Consider the following 19,341-nt stretch of genomic DNA (forward strand, 5'->3'; position numbering starts at 1 on the left):
GAGTAGTTAGGGCTAATGGGATCACTCAATTTTCTAATAAACTACAACAAAGGAGGCCTGGAAAAATAGTTCTACAAATGAATATTCAAGGTATGAATTGATAAATACTTGCATAGAAGATTGGGTATAAAATTACCCAAGCTTTTAGAATGACATTTATTAAAATTTACATTGAATTTTTATTAGTTTTTTTTTTTTATCACTAGCATTTTCATGTAAAACCCCCCAAACTCAATTGTTGTCCGCAAAGCAAAACAATAGATATTTACTTTCCATAATGACCCTTACTCACACTACTACATGTTTTCAAGAGTATGGGTTTATTTTTAGGTGCCACCCACAGCACAACAAGCCTATTGCTTTCAATCCTCTAAAAGGCAGATTTGTTTAACCTTTTTCCAAAAAAAAAAAATCACTTATTTGAAGAAAAAAAAAGGAATCTAAAGAAATGCAAATTCAAATTATTTTGAGAAACTACTTTTTGAAAATAATCAAATGCAGTGAATAAGAGAGAATGTTCATAAAATACGAAAATATATGGAAATATCATAAAATTTGAAAATCACTAAATAATAAATCATTGTTTATGATTGTAACTAAACACAAAATAATTTTTTCTTTTTATAAAATCTTCACACAATAAATCAATTTTCATAAAATCTTTAGAGAATCTAAAAATCATTTATATTTTAAGTTTAAACAAATGGTCCCTAAAACTTCTAGGAAGAGGCATGATGAGATCAAGAGGAAAAGAAAGGGGGCCTAAAGAATAGAGAGAACATTTAGAAGAGTCAAAGAAAGTGTAGTTGGTAGCGGGAAAGAGGGGTAGGGAGGCGAGAAAATTCAAAATGGCAACTGTAATATAAGTTGAGAGAGTGGTAGTTACCGAATATTTGGAGGGTAGGGTTAATGAAGAGAGAGATGTCAGGCTCTAGAAAGAAGTCCAGCAAATAACTGCTAGTCTCTTAACATTCTAGAAATTGGTATATTTTCTCTATATTATTGCCATTTCTCAACGTTTGCTTTAGGTTGAGGATATTGTGTCCGTCTATGAGATTCTCCTTGAATGTCATTGCAGTGTTTCTCTCTTTATTTGAATATTGTTGAATGAAATACTCCTGCGTAGTGTTGTTTATCATAGGTAAAGTCTAAGTCTGATTTCCTGCCTGTGCTAGAAGGCTCCTATCAAATTTCAAGTCAGTTATGATTTCATGTTACGATGACGACAAGCATTATTTCACTAGGTGAAGTCAGCTACAAAGACTTCATGGTGCACCCAAAAACAATCCAATTAAGAAATTTATCAGCCATGCATGCTGCATAAAAGATGGTAAGAGGAAGAAAAAAGGATATAAACTAGTAAATGAGGCTCACAAATGGCCCAAAATGGAAAAAAAGAAATGGGAGAAAAGTACGAACATTGCTTGGAGAATGTGTAACAGTGCATCCCTTCTTCAAACTGTTCCCATTTCCATTAAGGGCATTGAGATACCTTAATACCTCAGGCTTAGAGTAAAATTTGTATCCATTCAATGGATCAATGTAACACTGCAACAATGAATTAATTTTTAGCGTGCGATAGACATTATAATAAAGGTAAATGCATTAAAAAATAATGATTGCATGAGTGATATTTCCTATATTTAGAAAAAATAATTAACAGAGACAAAAGGTAGAAAGCATAGGATAAAGCAGAACATTATAACAATTATGACAGAAACTTAATAATCCAACAACTGAATAAGAAGAGAGAAAAAATTCAACACGAACATGTATTAATCACATGTTCACAACAATGAAAGCATGTAGCTTTTCTACCCATGAAAATAATTATGCAGACAATTAGAGTATGGTCTCAAACAAAATGTCAGAAACCCCATCGTAAAGGGGGAGTGGTCTCAAACAAAATGCAGAGAATTATGCAAGGCAACATTATTTGAGGGTGTGCATCCATATTCCCATAGGACCTATTACATGATTATCTTCTGTAGTTTTTCCCCCTTTTTGGACATCCTATTTTGAATCCAACAGATCCATACATGTGTAACGTATATAACTCTTATAGAGAGGGGCAAAAAACAAAAAGAAAACTTCATGATTGGACTTCTAGCATAAAATTATTGTTTTGTGACGTCATGGATACATGTTTTTAAAATTTTAATCCACTGGGCCTATTACATGACTATCTTCTGTAGTTTTTGATTCGTTTTTCCGTGGGTTATCTTGATCCCAACAGATCCATACATGTGTTACGTGCATAACTCTTACAGGAAAAGGAAAACCTCATGATTGGATTTCTAGCATACTAAAAACATGCAAGCAATTTTAACTGAAAATTTAATTTGAACCCACTAAACTTACACTTCTTCTCCTCCTCCATCAATTAGTTTATTTTCTTTTTCATTTTTACTATTTTCTCTTTACAATTCTTCCTCTTCTCCCACCCTTCCATTGCGAATTTCCCCATGTTTAGTCATGTTTTATACAGGGCTTCTCTATCCCCATTGCCCCAAGCTCCAGAGTTTTTTTAAGCTTCATAATTTATGTCCTTACCATCTAGCTTTGTCTCTCCATGTCCAAATCGTGCTCTGTAAATTTAGTTTGATTTAAAAGTACAAAGGAAAACTGTTAAACAAAATCCTATAAAAGTAGTTTTTGAACTTGAATATAAAAATTTAAATACCTTTTGCCCCCTCAAACTGGGGTCTAGCAGCATTGGGGACAACTAATCACATGCCAAACACATTGTAATATGAAATGAAATATGTATATATCGTACACTGAAGTCATAACTGTAAATAGGGATCAACTTCATGAATATGTCTAGGTGATCATGTAATGGTCCCCAATGCGTGACTCAAGCATTGTGGAGTTAGCTAGAGCCTAGAGGTGCCATATGATCAGATTTTGGATGTCCAGAGCAAACTTTCGGCTACATACGATAGCAAACTAAACAAAATGATATTATGGTTCAAATAAATGAGTTTGAGAAACATGAAAATAACAGTGTGTTAGTGGCAATGTTTATTGCTTCACTCCCGAGTAAAAGCAAGCTAACATTCTTAGCAATAATAAAAACTTACCACTGAAATAAAATAAAACACAAAAGGGATGGGCTAACAAGAATAGCCAATGGTATCTAGCTATAATATCTAAATCATTACTTCATTAAATTTGTCTACTACCTTGTACCCAGCTCCCATACTTGGACCACTTTTTCGTCTCCTGACGTCCACACTCCAGCCCTCAGGTAACCAATCTGGATGTTTATTTGCTTTCTCTACAATCTGAAATTGTCAACCACAACCAAGTGGCAAGTGATGATTATTTAGCAAAGGTTGGGGAGACCAAAAAGAAAAAAGTCCATATAATTTTTTTACTCACTTTCTTCGATTTGCCTGTACTGTTACCGTCCATCTCCTGATTGGTTACTTCAGACTTTTCAAGGCGCGTCTTATCCTTTTTCAGGTGGCCGGAAATATCTTGTAAAATAATATTTTCCGTTGTTTCAAAATTGTGAAATTTGTTGGAGCTTCATTATTCCGATTTATTTGTATGACTTATTCCATTTGACACAATCACTCTGACTTCTTCATTCTTCTGACAAGCAAACTCAGTTAAGTAACAAAGCCAATAGAAACTGACTCAACCTCAGTGTACTTGTCACTATCATATTGTGAACATCAAAAGGAATAATCTATTGCAGGCCATAATTGACCTTAAAGTTTCGGGTTTCTTCAGGGAACACAACACTGAGAGAAGAAAACGAGAAACAGTGATTAAGAATATACCTAGGCATGATAATTGCATTGATACATTACGAATTTGCATTTCTATTCCCTACGACTAAAGCCGGCTGCAAACACAAACTTTCCTGCTCTCACCATTTTTGGAAGAGTTCTTTAATGTTTTCAAATTAACTTGAGATTTCCAGTGAATTATGATTCATTGCAATATAGCAATAAAAGATGATATTATCAACTTTGTCTTAATTTCAAGAGCGAATTCAACCATATTTTTGTTCTTCTTTCCTGCGCCGATTAACTAATTAGGGTACCGAATGAAAATTTTCCTCATCCATGTCACAAGTGAAAGAAATAACACTAAAACGCTCATTCACACTCCAATAAGTAGGTCCCAACAGGGAATTAAGCTAATCAGATATTAACAATTAAAGTAAATCGCAAAACCAGCTCGAACATATCCCGACGAACATTAAAAGCAAATAATGAGGTACCCTAATTACGCGACTGCTATTTGCCACTGAAGCTGCGATCGGCCATATGATCGGTAAACGACGAACGGCTAAGGAACAGCTAGATCCGAGAGTGTTCCGAAGGTAGAAGTGCAGCAACTCTGACAGGAACAGGCTTCAGGACGATCTCCACAGATTGAAGAAGAGTCCACAAATGGGACTCCAAAGCCACGTGTTCTAAACTTAGATGCACACAACGACACGCTCACAGAGGTTTCCGTTTAATTGTTAATTAAATAATTATTATTATCATTGTTAATTAATTGTTCACGTTAAATTGGACCGTCTTGACCTTTGCACACGAGCCTTTTTAATAAATATTATGATATGATTGTGATTTCCTTTCTATTTTACTAGAACTAGATTGAATTACTAAAAAAAATTATATCCAAATTCATATAAAAAATTGTATTATCAAAAGGTCTTATAAAATTTATAAAATATTTTAAATCTCAAATTCTATGCATTTAGAACTTGTTTGGTTGATTTTCAATCGTCAATACCTTTAATAAAATTATAAATACATAGGATTTGAACCTTGTATTTTGTAAATTTCATGAGATTTTTTAATAATAAATTTTTTACATGAGACCTAAATGTAATTTTCTTATTACTAAATTAAATCTCGTGTTGTTGGGTTTATAGTCATTCAAATGCAAGAGAAAAATTTGTAATATGATATTAAATTAAAAATTAGAAAGAAAAGTGTAATGAGATAGGCAATTAAGATTCATTTTAAAATATCATTATTTAAGTTAAGAAAAAAGTTAGGACAAATAAATTTTAATTCTAATTGTGTAGCATGATAATTGAAGAGGACATATATTTTATTACTCTAATCATGTCCGAAAAAATATATCAATTCTCAATTAGTTATAATCTATGTCTTCAACGCTTAAAAAGTGAAAGATAGTTATCTAAATGTATCTATTAATTCTAATATATTATTTTGATGATAATATGATCAATTTATTTAGATTGAGGTAGTTATTTTCTTTTGGTTGGTTAAAAAAAAAAAGTCATTTTTCACTTTAAGTTTCTTAAGCAAATTCAAAGATTTTGTTAGTCAACTAGTTTATATGAGTCTCCAAGCTCCTTGTAGTAGCTTAATGATCCATGCTTTTGAGTGTAGTCTCAGTAGTGGCTTATGTTGGCAATATGTAGCAAAATGAAGCCTGAGTCATGTTAAAGGACACTATCCTTAAGAGCTATTTCAACATACTAGTATGTTCGCACGATAGTCCTCCAGAACTAAATAGGATTGTCTTGCAAAAATGTCAGGGCAATAGAATAACAAAACCTAACAAGCGCAAACTCAAATAGCACAACCCAGCACACGAAGGAGGAGGAGAGAATCGGCTTAAAAGCTCAAAAGCCAAGCACTAAACTCATGGGGCTCCTTGGTGTTTACAGATTCAACACACAGTTGGCCTCCGCGCACAATCTTGAAGCAATTTCAAAAACATAAAACCACATAATGCATAATTACTCGGAGGTTTCTAAATGTTAGCACATTAAGAAATCGGTTTTGTTTTTAATTCAAAAATATCCTCTTAATGGACACTTAGAAATGCTGAATTTGAATTTTGAAACTCTAGCACGTTAACACCGAAGAATTTGCAATGTTGGGTACATTAAAACATTGTTTGAAGAAATTAAATTCTGGAATGCCAAATTTGAAGGTTTTCAAATAAGCGTATTTTACAAAATTAATTTTACAATCTTGCAAAAATAAACCAGATAAAAAGTACCCAGTAGGGGGCAAATCGACTGTTTTCAATGATAATTTCTCTACAAAAGTTGACTCATGCGTGCAAGCCCACTTCTCCAAACCCATTTACTTGCCTATTTCATTCCTTAGTATAAATACACTAGGATCTTCTCTTGTGTGGGTAATGTGGGACTTGTCATTTTGACATAATCTCAACTATTCCAATAGATTGTATAGTCATTATCTTCCAATTTATTAAACTTCTCATCAATGTTGGAGGGTTGTTGGTGTAGAGCTACCTGTTGCTCACAACTAATTGGCTTAATGCCTTCACTAGTCTTCCAATGAAAGTTTAGAAGTCTGGATAGTCCTTATAACCCTCATTATATGTGTTGCTATAAAGGTTGTAAGGTCTCCCTTAACTCCAGCTTCAGTTATGGCTAGAACCCATAAAGTGAGTTTCTGCAACTCAGTTGCCATAATTACCTTATAAGGTACCATAAGAATAATCAGTAGTATCATAAGGAAGAGGAGTATCAATATACCTTAGATAATAAGTGAGTTGAGCCATAAAAGTAGGGCTAGCTTCCCTGACAATGACACTATTCACAAAGCCATGAAATGGAAAGTGGCTCTAGGAACAATGCCAACTCCTTAAATGACTTAGTTTAGGCTACATCCTCATATTGTGCTGTGTGATCACAAAACTAAGAGAAGAGGTGTTTGCTACATGTGGAGATACATAAAGAGGCATGGAAGAAAACAAAACCTTAAGAATATGAAGAATCATGAAAAGATGAAGATTTATAAGGTAAATTATTTAATTCTCTTAGAATCAACGTGAAAACTTTGAGAGCTTAATTACATCTATCATCCTTGAAATGAATGCATCTTTCCTAGTTCATAAGTCTCATTTATGCATCTTAAGACTTGTCTTAGTATATTCAAGCTTGTGAATTATGTCATTCTTGCTTATTTTGGATCATAAAAGTTGAGCTTTTCACTGTTCGATGATTCACGTGTGATTTATTATGGTCCCATGTGTGATTTGTCATGTTAGGTATACCAATTGACGTTTCACGCGTGTTTAAATGCTCAATCAAGTGTATTTTGGTCCATTGAACTTGGTTCAAGCCTCAAAATGGATATACGGTATAAGTTTTGAGTTTTGGGTATTTGGATACTTGAAATCATTTTAAAAATAAACTTTTGCATTTGAGTGTCTAAAATTCTCATACGGTATTGCATTGTAACAAAACTTATACCATTAGTTAGCTTATTGAATAAGCTTCATGTAGGTGCTTGAATCACTCCAATCGAATATCGAATGCGAAAATGACATGCGTTCGAAGTTCATTTCAAAAAGCTATCATGACAGCATTTTGCTGTCTTGACAGGGACACGTGCACCACGGCACATTGCGCGTAAGCCGTGGTGCATGGTATAGTGGCTAAGTTAGCCTCTCTGTGCCACATGTCGTGGCGTATTGACCAAGAACCACGACACATGTACCAAAATATTAAAAAATGAAATTTTTGGCTTTGTTTTCAAGTGTCTTGCTTCTCAAAACTTTTTCATGTTCCCAATATGTTTATAAATCATTAAGTTTGATCTCAAGCTACTAATTTGAAGGGTTTTTATGAGATCCCAAATATTTTAAAATTATTTCTAAAGGATTATTAGTTTAAACCCTTTTATATTTAATGTGAAATTAGGAGAAATATCCTTACTCCTAATTATCATTCTTTTTTGTGATCATGTGGTAAATTTTTAGTAATGTCAAGGTGGACATTACAAGATGTCCCATTAAAAGTAAGTTTAAATAGTAGAAGTATATATAAAATTGATAAAAGAAAAAGAACTATAATTAAAAATATTTCTAGCATCACAAAAACAATTTAAATGTAAATTTGATATTATTTATAATTTCTTTTTATGGATTATGAATTAAATAGAAAAATGAAGCCAAAATATTAAAAAAAATTGCTAGATTTTTACTGCTAATCATTTTCTCATCTGGGTGTGTTATTTTTTTCACTGGGAAATAAGATTTGAATATAAATTCATATTATTTTTCTCAACAAATTTATATTTGTGATTTCAATTAATAGATCTTATAAAATTAACAAATAATATATATTTAAAATTATTTCTATAAAAACTAATAAATCATTGATTTACAAACTATAACAAAAATTTTATTTACAAATTGTAAGAAAAATTTACATTATCTTTCAAATGTAAAAAACATATTTAGGAGTCATAAATTATAAATTTGAGAAATATTATCAATATTGTAAATTTGTAAAAAAAAATTATTGTGATTGAAAAAATAAATTAATTTTTTTAAAAAATAGGCCAACCCATTTTAACTCGCCATTTTTATAGGTTGGGCTAGCTTAGCTTGTTTTTAAAATAGGCCAATTCTTTCAACTTAACCTGTCAAAATTGGCAGGTTGAACGAGTTAGCCTATAGGCTCAACCTGTTTTCTCAACTCTGACTGAGGCGCATTCGTAATTAAGCATTAGTGTCCAAATCACACGTGAAAACCAGTTTGTATGTATGTATGAAATTGCATCCAGAAGCCTTGTTTTGCACTAAATAGCCTCTATAAGCAAAATCATGTGTGAAGCACCTCATACAAATGTGTGAAATGACCACCAGGGCCTTGTTTTTCATTCTATAGCCTTTAGAGTCAAAATCATGCGTGAAGACACCCTAGTCCCTTATGTGGTTTCTTTTAGGCATTACCACATGCAATTTCTTACTTGATTTGTTAGGTTTTTAAGCAAGATTTTGAATGTATACATGTGGAACTCCAAAACACACGTGATATGTCATCTTTACTTGTGAAACCTTCAAAACACACGTGATTTTGCCCTGGTTGCTCACAAGATTTTGCACCAACGGCTATAATCATTGTGCAACGTCTATAAATAATCATTTGATGTCTCTAACACTTATTTCACTCGATGAACTATAAATTTAACACTCCAAACTGATCTGAACATGAGATTAACTTTAGAAATCATCAAACTGTGAAATTCATGTTCATATTACTCTTACTATATGAAAGTCATTCTTTCTTGAGCTAATATCTATATCTTTATCATTTGAGTATTTGAGCTTCATTGTACTCATAATTACTCTTAGAGAGAGTTTCAATTGAGTGATTTACTTACTCAAAATCATTGTAGAGGTGAGGGAGAGATTTTCTTTAGAATCAAGAGAGGTTTTTCTCTTAGGAAAAGAAGCTCCCTAGTGAAGTGAGTTGTTGTAAAGGCTCATAAATGCCTAAACTGAACTTGTGGATGTATTGAGGTGGCAAGCACCCACTCAAGCTTGTGTTATAATGGAGGAATCTCAAATAGTTGCTTGGGGACTGGATGTAGGCTCAAGAAGTGGAGTTGAACCAAGATATATCATTGTTTGTAATCTCTCTTCTCTTATCTCTTTATATTTCTAGCAACATTGGTTTATGCTATGTTTTAGTATGTGAAATTGAATTTGACATTTCTACATGCTCTTACTCAAACTTTCATATGAAACTTAATTTTACACATATTGAGCTTGGGGAAATTACTTTGGCTTTCTTCCAATAAGAGTTTGATACTTGAATTTGCTTAAACTTTCTCTTACATATAGTTTTGCCGAAAAGGTTTTGAAAGAATTGAAAATTCTTTAAACACTCAATTCACCTTCCTCTTAGGTGTGTTGCCATAACTAACAATAAGGTTATCACAACACAAGGGTTTAAAATCAAGTTTGAAAGATTTGGGATCTCAAGAAACCTTTTTATTTTTTTGGAAATGATGTTGAGCTCAAACTGTAGTTTTTAAAATAAGTAAAATAAAGTAGTAAAAGCATAAAAAACTGATTACACCTTATACAAGCATTAAATAGGGCATTTTGGAAAATTCTCATAATGCACTGTCTATCACGGCATGTGTGTCATCCACTGCGGTAGATGGCATAGAGAGGGAAACTCTCTCGCTGTGCAGTGCGCTGCTGTGCACCCTTATTGTCAAGACAGCACTCAGGAACAGTTTTTGAAGCACAATGTTATGCCATCCAATGTCCGATTTGGTTATTCAAGTATTTACAAGTAGCTCTCTAAGCCACCTAGCTATCGCTACTGATTTTTCACCCATACACTTCACCATTTAAAAGTTGGACACTAGACACAAATTGTCCATTTTTCCTTTCAAATCTCACACAAGAATTTTCTTTCAAGCCTTGGAACTACTTGAACTAACTGAAATGGAACACAAACAACTTGATAAACCAATCATACAGCAACAATTACATCCCAAACATAAATTGACCATTAAAACCCTGATTTCAACATAAATTCAAGGGTGTGCATAAACTTACGAACAAGCATCTTGGCCATCCAAACATAGCAAACATCACAATATCATCACTTGTATTAGTATCTCAACCTCTTATTGTAACCTTTCCCAATATCCACTTGATATTAGGAAGGGTTAACTTAATACCACACTAAAAACATCAAACAATAATCAAATACTTTGTTTGAAAAGCTTGGCTTAAGGCTTGTTTTGCAAAATCAAATCATAAGCAGTGGAAACAAATCATACTCATTCATATCAATCATTACATGCATTTAAAATAAGAATTAAGGTAAAATTAACTGTTACATGCTGTAGTGGACAACACATGTGCCACAGCATGTGGCATAAAGCCATATACCCTGACCTTGTCTATGCCATGCACCGTGTAGCTATCATTTGATAGTTCAAATGATGAACTTTTAGCTTGCACTGTTTCCACATACAATGTTCGAACAAAGTAATTCAAGTGCCTATATGAAACTTAACTTATAAGCTAACTAATGAGATATGTTTGGATATGATCTAAAAGTTTGATCAAATTTTAGATACCTGGGGTGCAAAAAGTCACTTCTTCAAAGAAATTAATGCACCCAAGAGCTCAAATTAATCCCTTAATCTTATTAGATCATTCTAAACCTTGAACCAAGTCTAAAAGGACCTATTACACCTGATTGACAACATTTCATTATATATACACATATATATCAAAATTTGGCCATTCAATGGCCCATTTCCACAAAATAGAATTTTCACCATATAGTGAAATAATGCACTTTAGGCCACAATCACCACTATTTCACAACAATTTCACTTATTTTCACCAATAGCATAATGTATAGCATGTTCATAACTAAATCTTAGCCTATACTACTCATTTCATCCCCTGCTCACACATATGGACTAAGATTTACACAAAATCACTATAATTTCTAACTCAAATTATGCATATAAGTTCTATGGGAACTTATATAACAACGTTCATAAGGTTTAAGTTCATTACACAAACTCTATAATCACATGGCTTTAACAACTTCAAGCTGATCCTGACTCTTTTCCCTTACCCTGCTCACTACTGGGACCTGTAAAAATGAAACCACAGGGTGAGATAATAATCTTAGTAACAAAATAACTCTCTACTATTGACTATCACATACAACTCTATGAAAGTATATCATAATATACCATTAAACATAGCATATAATATACATTTCACTTTAAATCTCATCAATATATCATTTCACCACTTTTAAATTATAATTACCACAATTCACCGGTTTACTAACATACAGCATGTTCATTATTGACCGAACCTCCAAATCACCCCGACTTGAAACCATAGACTCACCTTAGACTAATATACAATCTTATTGGCCCTGAGCTCACCTTCAATGGTAGAATTACTTGACTAAAGGTGTTCTATCTCACTTCTGGACTATGGTTTCCCCTAATACACACAATGGGATGTCGTTGATTTCAACTCTGCATCACATCGATACTAAGGAGTTTGAATCTCCAACATTACACCTTAATAGATACTAAAGAGATAATCTCTAACACCGCACCTCATTAGGTGCTAAGGAGAATATTGTCATATGGTCTTTTTCTACACTCCACATGGGTGAACTCCCACCATTATGATTATGCTTTTCGAGCCAATCATAAGTTCCTCACCACCATACATATATATAAATACATACATAAGCATAATCGCACAATATCATGTTGTGTTTAATTAAAGTTCATTTTCATTCAATAACCATGCAATGTCACAAAACTTACTTAGTTTAAAATCATTTCATGCAATAGATAGCATACTCACAAATAGTTATAATAAATAGTCAAATAGAAAAGGTTATTCAATTTTTTCACCCTTTTGTCGCTAGGAAGGTTACCCATGGTACTTTCTCAATCGCTACTCCTCTTTACATGCCTCTTTTCTCACTCTACTCACGAGATATGCCAATCTACACATAATTGGCACAATTAGTCAATTGACCAAAACTACTAAATTGTTGCTTAAAGCTACAATTAGCCATTTATTCATCCTTACTTCACCAATCTAGGTTTATTATCATTCAATTAACCACTTTACATCACTCTAAATGATCCCATTCTGCTTAAACACGATTTCCACCCTAATTCTCTCTTAGTTTAGGGCCAAATTGAGCTTATAAGTTCAAACCTCTATCGTTCAACTTTAAACTAGTCATAAAGCTCTAATTTAACTCTTGAGAATCTTTTTATTATTATTGGGTAAGAAACAAACCCCTTAAATTTCTCCGATTCAATTTCTTTATAACTTATACAAAGAGAAATTGTAGTAGAATTAGAGGTAAGGGTTGTATGAAGCTTACTCAATAAGTTACTAGTCAAAAATCTCGTCCAAGCTCCAACCACAGCTTGCCCTAGTTGAGGAATGCTTCTTTTTCCTGTCCCTTCGTGCTTTCTAGTATCTCCCTTAAAAAATTCAACCTAAGTCACGACTTAAGAAGTCATTTTCTAGTTCATGCACTATGGCATAGGTAGCATTAGCCACGGCGCATGGCACAATAAGGAGAATCCTTACTGCACGTGCCCGTTTTATTTTGAGTTGCAATTCTTTCACCCATATCTATTCATTCAACATCCCAAAGACATAAATCATCAACTAATAATCCAAATCTCTAATCCTTTATTAACTACTAATCCATCCCTAATTAATAGTTAATCGTAGGATCGGAAAATCAGGATATTACACTTATAATATTTCCATCACAATCCCATCATTCTAGGCCGAGATACACATAATTCACATAATGTCTCATACAAGTGACCCTAAAACATACTGTTCCTAAGTTGGCATAAAATTTTCTCAAGCTTTTTGTTACAAAACCAAAAGATAAGGGGAGAGAGAGGACTATACAAACAAGCCTTTCAATTCTTTATAACAACTTCCTCCCCTTTGCCTTTATTAGAGCCTTCACCTATAAAATGTAATCATGGGGTGAGATAAATATATCAGTAACAAAATAACTCACAACTATCCACTAACGTGCACAATTGTAAACAAGTAAAGCTTATACATGAAAATACTTTACACGCATCTAAATAATTGCATTTGCATTCTTGCAAGTATTTTTCACACTCTAGCATGATCATTCTACCATTTGAGCCTCCATATGACCCCATCAAAACCATATGCTCTATTGGACTAAACACACATATGTATTAGTCTGAGCATACCTTCAATGCCAAAAGTGTTTTATATCCCACTTTCAGACTATCATTTCCCCTTATCACACATGATCGGGGTGTCGTTACTCTCAACTGCATTATACTGATGCCTAAGGAGCACAAATCTCCAACACCATACCTTACATGTGCATTAAGGAGAGGATTCTCCAATATCGCATCTATATAGGCACTAAGGAGAATATATGCTATTTGGACTTCTACTACTCCTCCCTACGAGTGAACTCCTACTCCTAAATGTTCATGTTCACAATTTCACACATATAAACTACATGTTTACATCCAATCTATATATTTACTCATATACAAATACTTTTATAATTTCATTGTTTTAAAATCATTTTCCATGTATAAAATACTCTTTTCACAACATGCAACATTTTCAAAACTCATAAATGAAAAAATACATATTTACTCACAAACAGTTAAGCAATTAATCAAATAAAGTAAATCATTCGGTTACCTAATAAAAGGGTTACTGTGGTCAAATATTAGCTCCACAGGGTCTATTAGCGTAAAAATGCCCGATCAATATTTAATCTATAAGATTAAGCACTAATCATCAATTACAACCTTAAATAAACTCTTTTTCACTAAATTTTGGACACCCACTATACCCAAACCCCACTTTAACACCATTAACACTTCCAGTACACTTTATTAATTTCCTTTGGCACTCAAACACTTAGATAATGTCCATTCTCCACACATTGTTCCTAATCTCAAATTCCACTTAGGGTTCGTCCAAACCCTAACTAAAAATCTCAAATCAATGCTAAATTCTTAAACCTAAGTTAGAAACTTGATTTAACTTCCTAAGTCCCTAATAAAGCGAATGGGTTTGGTTAAAACCTAAGGGAGAATGAAAATCAAAACCAATACTACCCAAATCTACCAAAAATTCACATAGAGGGGGGGAGTGGATAAGAAGCTTACCCAATTGCGTAGCTAGCTCAAAATGCCTCTAAATTTCTCCAAAGTAAAGCCTTAGCAGATCTTAAGACTTAACCATCACCTCTCTTGTGTTTCCTCTTCTCCTCTTCTACTTGTCCTATGTACGAGCAATCTTAAGATTATTTGTGTAGAATTTCTTGTATTATTTATTAAGAACTAGAGTACATATTGTTGGAAATTATGCCCTAGGGCTAATCATTATACTATGGACATTATTATTAATAAATTTTTCTTTTGTTATCATATCAATTGCATGTTCAATATGATAATTGTATCCTTGAACAAATTATAGTAATTGTCCTAAATGTCCCTGGTTGGTCATCTTTGAGGGATTATAGATGAAACAAGACTAGTATGACTTTGATTAATTATAAAGATATAAATTAAAGTCATAGGCACTTGAAAAAGTACAAGGTGCTAGAGCTAGATCGACCCCGCTATGAGAAAGTTGTATGGTACAAGTCATAAGCTTATCTTATATGTAACTATATCACACTAAGCCCTTTGACCTGAGATCATCATGGATTCTACATGATGACCACTAAACTTTGACCGAGTCAAAAGTTACCTTTGACCGGGTGATCATAAAGGCTATGATTAATTTAGTGATATTCATGTAGAGGAATATGAGTGGTAAAGATGGAATTTATCCCTCACATTAATTGAGAGATATTACTGGGCCCCTCAATGAGTAAGACTGAGAAATGTTGGCCATACTATAATGGAAAAGATTTTTCCATTGCTATTGTCAGTCTACTTAGAGATTGAGAAAGTAACGATCAAGTAAAGGAGAATGACAATTCTATGTCTCATGCTTGACCGAAATATCACGTGACAAAAGGGATGTGATACGGTTGCATGATAGGTTATATCGGATCATCGATCCCCATATCAATTGGGTAGTTGTAATGTTTTGCTAGAGGCCATTTGTGAGGTGTAGGCTAATAACATAATAGCCTACTGCCAATTTCATATGGGCCTATATGGTCGCACACATGAACAAACCCAACTTGAGTTATAATGTCCAAGTTCATTGAATGGAATATATCGAGATTCAATAAATGTAATATAGGGTAAAAGAATTTTATATATATATATATATATATTTGAATATTTATTTTGATATTATATCATATATATTACATTATGTTAGTTTTTAATTTAATTTTATATAATAGATTAAATTTAATACCTAACATGATATGAGAGAATATCATGTCAGTTTTATAATTTAAATTTATAAGATAAATTCGAATTAGATGTGATATCAGAGATTAATTTAATTATATTTTTATGAGCCTTTTAAGTGGAAGACGAAAACCCTTATCTATAATATATATATATATATATATAGGGACGTCCTTGATTAAGGATGAGAGAGTTAGAAAAGTTTTGACAGCAAAAACATTTTGAGAGCCACAAAACACCCTATAGAAAGAAAACTAACATTCATAGAAGAACGGATATTGGGAGTGCTAGCACGCTGTTCGAGTTAGAAAGCTGTTTGTATGGATACTGGTAGAGGGAGCAGATCTACGTTGTCAGCTCTTGAGATCCAAACTCTTGAAGAGAACATGCGTTAAGTTTGAAGAATAAAAGGTAACCTCTTCTATCCACATTGACTTAAACGAGTTCGTTCAGTCCATATCAAGATAGGGATTTTAAAATTTTAATCTTCCACTATGCCTCCCTATCCAACAGATATATAGAGACTAGGGATATGATTGAATCTGATCGTATTAGACAAAATAAACCTAAATAGGAAAAAATAATATATTTAGAGATATAAAGTAAATAAGAAATATCCTACAATCAGGTTTATATAAGGCAACTTAGGTAACTCTTTCTAATGGGCCTAAAAGAAGCAAGCCTACTTCTAACACTCTTCCTTAAGTTGGTGAATAGATATTAATCATTCCCAGCTTGCTTTTAAATCCTTCGAACTGTCTTGAGTTAAAGATTTTATCATCACATCAAAAATCTGTAGACGTAAAGGAATATATGTTAAATCAATATTTTGTTCTCAATTTTCTCCTTGATGAAGTATTGAAAAATCTCTACATGTTTCATTCAATCATATTGGATTGGGTTTTTGGCAATTTTTATGGCTGACATGTTTCACACCACACCTTGATTAGAGAGTTTACATCTATCTTCAATTCCCTTAAGAGTTTGATAAGCCACATTCCTTTACATACCCCTAGGGACAGGCTACTTTTACTTCTCCATGTCACAAGATTACCATACATAAAAGAGCAATAGCTAGTAATGGAGCGTTTATCACTTTTTGAACCTCCCCAATCTATATCGGTGAACATCTCTATGTTTCCAGAGTTACCCTTCTCAAAAAACAAGCCTTCTTTGGGCATTTTCCTTTAGGTACCTGAGAATTCAATGCATGGTTGTCATATATTCAATTTAGAGACTACTAGAGAACTAACTTACCACACTTACAGGATAGCATATGTTAGGTCGTGTGTGGGACAAATAGATCAATTTTCCTACCAATCTTTGATATCTTTCCTTCTCTATTACTTTACCATCTGGCCTAATCATTAATTTTTTGATTAAGCTTTATAGGTGTGTGTGCTAGTCTAGCCCCAACATTCCTATTTCTTTTAGAAAATCAATAACATACTTACATTGAGACATGCTAATCCCCTTTTTAGTCCTATCTACTTCTATGCCCAAGAAGTATCTCAGATTACCAAGATCCTTAATGTCAAATTCAGCAGCAAGTTTTTCCTTCAAGTTGGCAATCTCCTCAACATCATTTCCTGTGAGGACAATGTCATCTACATATACAATAAGAGCAATGATTTTTGAACCATATTGCTTCACAAATAGGGTATCATTTGCTTGGCATTGAGTATATCCTTATTTCTTTATTGCTCAATTGAACTTGTCAAACTAAGCTCTCGAGATTGTTTTAGTCTATAGAGAGATTTGAAGAGTCGATAAACTTTATTTGAGTTCCTCCTATGTTCCTCAAACCTAGATGAAGCTCCATTTATACTTCCTTATCAAGATCACCATTTAAGAAGGCATTTTTAACATCCAATAATATAATGGCCAATCCAAATTTGCAGCAGTAGATAACAGAACATTAATAGTGTTAAGTTTAGCTACTAGAGCAAAAGGTTTCTTTGTAATCAATATCGTAGGTTTCTATAAACCTTCAAGCAACTAGTCGAGCCTTGTATTTTGATTGTTCCATTTTGATTATACTTGATTGTGAAAACCTACTTGCTGCTCACAATTGACTTTCCCTTAGGTAGCTCAATAAGCTTCCAAGTCTTGTTTTTGTGAAGAGCCTTTAATTCCTCATCAATGGCTTCCCTCTATTTTGGATTTGCTATAGCTTCATCATAACTATTGGGTATCTTGATCTCCTCAACATTAGCAACAAAAGTTCTTAGATAGGAAGACAATTTCTTTTATGAAACATACTTACCACGGGATGTTGGGTGCAACTCCTTTTCCCTTTCTTAAGGCAATCGGCTAGTGTAAGTCTTCAAGACCTAGTTCAGGCGCAGACTCTTGACTTTGCCTTATTGTAGCAATAGGCTCATACCCATTGTGTTTTTGTTCAAATGTATTTAAAGGTTCTTCCACCATACTCTCAGCTGACTTTATATCAGAAATGAGATTCAAAGGCTTAAAAGGATTAATATCTTGAAATTTGGACTTGGTAGATTAAGAATCAATATTGTTGGGTAGAGAATAAGGATTTTTTTGGGCTTTTTCCAATTTAAAAAGTGAAGTAGGAGGGAAAAATAGTTTTGATTAAGGAGTATACGGCTCATGCTAGTCAAAGTTAGCGAGATAATCTTGCTTGGTTTCACAAATGATCCATTCATACTTAGAAATCTTGGAGGTCATTTCCCCCTGAATGGGTGATTTGGTAAAAAATGGCCGATCTTTAATAAATTTGACATTCATAGTCACATAAACCTTATATTGGAAGGAGAAAAATATTTATCCCCTTTTTGAGAGGAAGAATATCCCAAAAAAAATACATTTTAAAGTATAGAAATCAAGTTTGCCTCCTCCTTTATTGTAAGCAAAAGTGGTGTAGCCAAACACCTATAGAGGAATAGAAGAAATTAAAGGAGAATTTTGGAAAATTTTCAAAAATTTTGAAGAGGAGCAAAAAATTTAAAGGTTTGGAAGGCATTCGGTTTGTTAAATATGTAGAGGTAAGAAACAGCATCCCCAAAATCTATTAGGCATATTATTGTGCATCATGAGTGTATGAGCAACTTCGAGAAGATGCCTATTTTTTCTTTCAGAAAACACTATTTTGTTGTAGAGAACGAGCACAAGATGTCTAGTGATGTAAACCAAATTCTATAAATTCAGAATTTAAATACTCCTTTCCATTATCACTCTTAAGAATTTGAGTTTTAGTGTGAAATTGAGTTTCAACAAACATGTAGAAAGTTTTGAAAATAGATAAGACTTTAGATTTATTTCTCATAAGAAAGATCTAAGTTAACCAAGTATGATCATTAATAAATGAAACAAACAATGAGCTTTAGAATTAGTTTCAATCTTAGATGGACCCCATACATCACTATGAATGAGAGTAAATAGCTTAGTAGGATTGTAAGAATGACTAGGATAAGAAGTGTGAGTTTGTTTGGCAAAGTGGCATGTTTCATAATGGAAATTAGCAATAATTTATTACTAATGTTGGGAAAAACAATCTTACAAGTAGCTAAGAGTAGGGTGGCCTAACCTACAATGCCACAATCGAACATGATCCATAGACATAAAAGTAAAGACACGAGAAATAAGTGCTTTTGGTGGGGTTCCTTGAAGATAATAGAGT

The 19,341-nt window shown here is 33.1% G+C and overlaps 1 protein-coding gene across 14 annotated transcripts in view; it reads right to left on the reverse strand.

The window, feature by feature from the left end:
* The window catches only part of LOC129311355 (uncharacterized), a 53,501-nt gene extending 49,099 nt beyond the window's left edge, over positions 1-4,402 (reverse strand). For 5 of the 14 annotated variants that reach the window (XM_054953610.1, XM_054953605.1, XM_054953606.1 and 2 more), the window contains exons 1-4: positions 4,238-4,402; positions 3,385-3,597; positions 3,186-3,287; positions 1,420-1,548 (exon numbers count right to left, since the gene is read on the reverse strand). In XM_054953610.1, coding sequence (XP_054809585.1) covers positions 1,420-1,548; positions 3,186-3,287; positions 3,385-3,417 — 264 coding nt within the window. In that variant the 5' untranslated portion in view covers positions 3,418-3,597; positions 4,238-4,402. Of the gene's footprint in view, positions 1-1,419; positions 1,549-3,185; positions 3,288-3,384; positions 3,601-4,237 lie in introns of those variants that run through there. The other 9 variants (XM_054953611.1, XM_054953614.1, XM_054953603.1 and 6 more) reach the window with 8 other exon arrangements.
* Positions 4,403-19,341: the final 14,939 nt, after the last annotated feature.

This window comes from Prosopis cineraria, unplaced genomic scaffold (assembly GCF_029017545.1).
Source record: "Prosopis cineraria cultivar Desert tree isolate PC_DT_omini unplaced genomic scaffold, ASM2901754v1 PC5, whole genome shotgun sequence".
Lineage (NCBI taxonomy): Eukaryota > Viridiplantae > Streptophyta > Magnoliopsida > Fabales > Fabaceae > Prosopis > Prosopis cineraria.